At 42.7% G+C, this 3,392-nt stretch overlaps 2 protein-coding genes across 3 annotated transcripts in view; both read left to right on the top strand.

The window, feature by feature from the left end:
* The window catches only part of odad2 (outer dynein arm docking complex subunit 2), a 73,075-nt gene extending 71,469 nt beyond the window's left edge, over positions 1–1,606 (top strand). Inside the window, exon 22 of one of the 2 annotated variants that reach the window (XR_001424561.1) lies at positions 1,522–1,603. Coding sequence is in view for 1 of the 2 variants with exons in the window: in XM_015029080.1 (XP_014884566.1) it covers positions 1,522–1,566 (45 nt within the window). In the remaining variant the exon portion in view is untranslated. Of the gene's footprint in view, positions 1–1,521 lie in introns of both variants that reach the window. The other variant, XM_015029080.1, reaches the window with a different exon arrangement.
* The window catches only part of mkxa (mohawk homeobox a), a 24,974-nt gene continuing 21,588 nt past the window's right edge, over positions 7–3,392 (top strand). Inside the window, exon 1 of the mRNA XM_015029081.1 lies at positions 7–823. The gene's annotated coding sequence lies outside the window, so the exon portion shown is untranslated. The remainder of the gene's footprint in view (positions 824–3,392) is intronic.

Below are 3,392 nucleotides of genomic sequence, written 5' to 3' on the forward strand. Positions count from 1 at the left end.
TTTGTTTATGGATATAACTAAACAAATACAATTATCCTGATAATTACTAATAATTATCAGAATAACAATCCTGATAATTGTTAGTGATTAGGATCAGCAATGTTGCCGAGGAAGCAACATCCTCAGCAACATTGATAATGAAGACTACCAAACAAACTTGCTATTTTCACTGAAACTGGATTTGATTTAGAGAAATGTAGTTTTAAACTCTAACTTTTCTAAACTCCTGCAGCAGCTGGCTGAGCTACAGTGCTAATGCTAGCTAACATAAACAGGAACAAGAAATGCAGATTCAGTTACAGCTGCTGTTTTCTCTTTTTCATTTGTGAAAGTTTTAAGTTGCTCTGTCCTTCAGCTTCCGGACCAAACAAATCAAACCATGAATCTTTAGCAGCTCAAATCTATTCAACCTTTTGACATCATAAATTCATCTCCATCAGCAGCAGCCAGCAGCTCCTAAACAGACATTATTTGTCCATTGGATCTCTAATCCTCAGTACCTTCGAGCTCAGTGGCTCAGACAGACAGCCTGCTTCTTTCAGACTCATGCCCGCCTCCCTCTCCTTCCCTCTGGGGGCCGCTGCCCCTGAACCGGCCTAAAGCAGCAGCAGGATGTTCGCAGGCTCAGCCTCTGTGCAAGGAAACATGAGCAGGCGCAGATATTCAGAGTCCCGGGCCGCCGGATAAAACCAGAGGAGGAGACGGCGGTCCGTGTGGTTGGAGCTCAGAAACTCAGGCGGGGAACATGTGAGCGGGGCATGGGCGGCTGGGAGCGGGATTATTGTTCAGCACAGCCGAGAGACGCAGGAGGGAGCCGGGGAAGGTAACTGCCACAGATCCACTCACTTGTTGAATGAAAGGACAGGTTCAGATGTTCTGAAGGCGCAGCTCCAGCTGCTTCAGCCCGACTTTGAATCAGTCACATTACTGCCAGCATCACTGTAGTTGATGTCAAGGAACTATTCCAGCTGTTTTCCACGAAGCTGCTGCTGATGGATCCGCGTCCGAGACAGATCAGCTGATGGTGATGAAGCTGCAGAGAAAGAAAGAGCAGGTCGTTTCTGAAGCAGGAAGTCGGTTCATTTGCTTCAAACTGTAGTTTAGAGTCGCTTTAACAGAATTCTTATGAATTTCTTCCTGTAGAATAAATGAGTTTTGCACCATCCACAGTCAGCGTGTCTCTCCGTGGGTTTTTCCCCACAGCGCAGCGGGAAAGTGGATCTAGAACCAGTAACTGTTCCGCTGTCCGCACCGACTCATCCCGGATTTATTTCTTAGCTGATTGTGCTAATTAATGCGCAATGAAAGTGCGCAGAAAGAAGCGCCTCTCCGCGTTAGAAGCGGGAGGAGACTCTGAATGAAGCAAACAGGTTGTGATTGTTTCCAAAGAGACTCTGAAGTGGAGTCAGAGCGCCGCGGCTCCGCTCGCCTTTAACTCTGAAGCTGCTGGATGTGGAGGAGTTTAGATGAAGGATTTAGTTCATATGATCCTCAAACTAAATGTCATCTATTCTTCCGCAGGAGAGACGCGGGGACACTTTCCCTCCACGAACCTTTTGGATTTGAGCGCAGCAGAGAGATCTGCGGACAGAGCCGACAAAGATGGACACCGTTGTGTTTAACAAGCTGAGCAGTCAGGTCCTGTTTGAGGAGAAGGCGAAGGAAGTGGAAATGAGCAGCAGAAATTACCTGGAGGTCATCGACGGCCAACATCCGGACCTCCTCTGCAGCAGCCCGGCCATCAGAGACAGCCAGGCGGCCAAACACAGGCGGAGCGGGTATGTGAGGCTCTCTGTTCTGGTAGAAGCTGCTGCTCAGCATGCGTGGATGTGGGTCGGCTTTAGTGGGTGAAGGAACCCACGGGGGGAAAATCTGACAGCCTGGTCAACCTGCTGGTCACTCGTTAGCTGAGCGAGAAACGGAGAAAAACTCTCTTCAGATCTCAGGGATTAAATCTTCGGGTTTTGCGCAAATAAGCGCCGCAAATGAAACATCTAAACCAGAGACTTAAAGACTGATATGGGTTTAGATTTAAAACCCATATGAATATAAAGTCCAGCAGCAAGGTTTTTAAATGACAAACTATAAATCAATTCATGAACATGATGGATACGCATTTGTACCGAATTTTAAAAGCATCTCCGTTCGGATTATTGCTTATTGGTGCTTTGTTTAAATTCACGATATTTTCTTCCTGGGGTTGTGTTGTAGAACAATCTAACAAATCAGATAATGAACCCTTACTACTTCCCCGACTCCTGCTTTCAGGTTAGAATCAAAAACCTCATACTTGTTCTGCAGCTCGTTGTTCCAAAGACACAATTTAAAGCTTCACCTAAAGACTATTCAATTAATTAAACTCTTAACTAATTATTCAGTGAATGCAAACAATTACTGTCTCTTCACAAGAAACACTTTTATTTTCAAATATAGTTCAGCATTTTTCACATCTGACCAAATATAATGTAAATGAAAATTTGTTCCTTGAAGTATGTAATATATGAAGTGCCACCTCCAGCGTGATGAAAATTAACGGGATGAAGCCTTTGTTATTATGACCAATAAGACCTGTAAAATGCATAAAGATATTCAAATAAAAAAGCTGATGTTCAAAATGTGAAATAAGATGAAGCTGATCTGGGAAAGAAAATAGTTGAGTGCTGAGTGGACCTCGAAAAGAAAAAAATCTGTTTCAAATAAACACTCAAATCAAACTATACTGCTTGTATCTGTAACTACACATAACTTCTTTATTATTATTATTATTATTATTATTATTATTATTATTATTATTATTATTGCCTTATTTAAATTTAAATAATAAAGGAATTACTAATTACATGAAATGTTTTTAAAACTGAACAAAGTCTCAAATCAACACATTCTATCTCATTGCCCCGATTTGATTTGATTTTTTCCAGTTTTATATACAATACTTTTCTCTTTTGTCACGCTAATTTTAATTAGGTACAGATCCATCGAAAGAACACATGCATGAATCCGTCCATTATACTCTCATCCCCATTGGTGTCATGAGGTCTGCTGGTGCCCATCTTCAGCGGTCAGTGGGCGAGAAACGGGGTACACCCTGGACAGGTGACCAGTCCGTCGCAGGGGAACCTAAAGGACACATATGAAGATTAATTTATGCGAAATGACGCATATTTGGGCATAATTCCCTCCACTAGATGGCGACAACTTGCCTCCTACATCAACAGTTAATAGTGGTATACATTGGTCGCGTTGTGGTTTAATGTGATGAATTTGCCACAATAATCTACAGAAAGTTATTAAGTTTTCAAATGCTCATCATGTATGGTGCTCCTGTTGGTGTCACCATGAACGCTTTCAGAGCCTCCAACCCCCAGTTTATCATCCGCTGATTGACAGGA

Source organism: Poecilia latipinna, unplaced genomic scaffold (genome assembly GCF_001443285.1).
Source record: "Poecilia latipinna isolate Pla-1442-1.1 unplaced genomic scaffold, P_latipinna-1.0 Scaffold143, whole genome shotgun sequence".
In the NCBI taxonomy this organism is placed as follows: domain Eukaryota; kingdom Metazoa; phylum Chordata; class Actinopteri; order Cyprinodontiformes; family Poeciliidae; genus Poecilia; species Poecilia latipinna.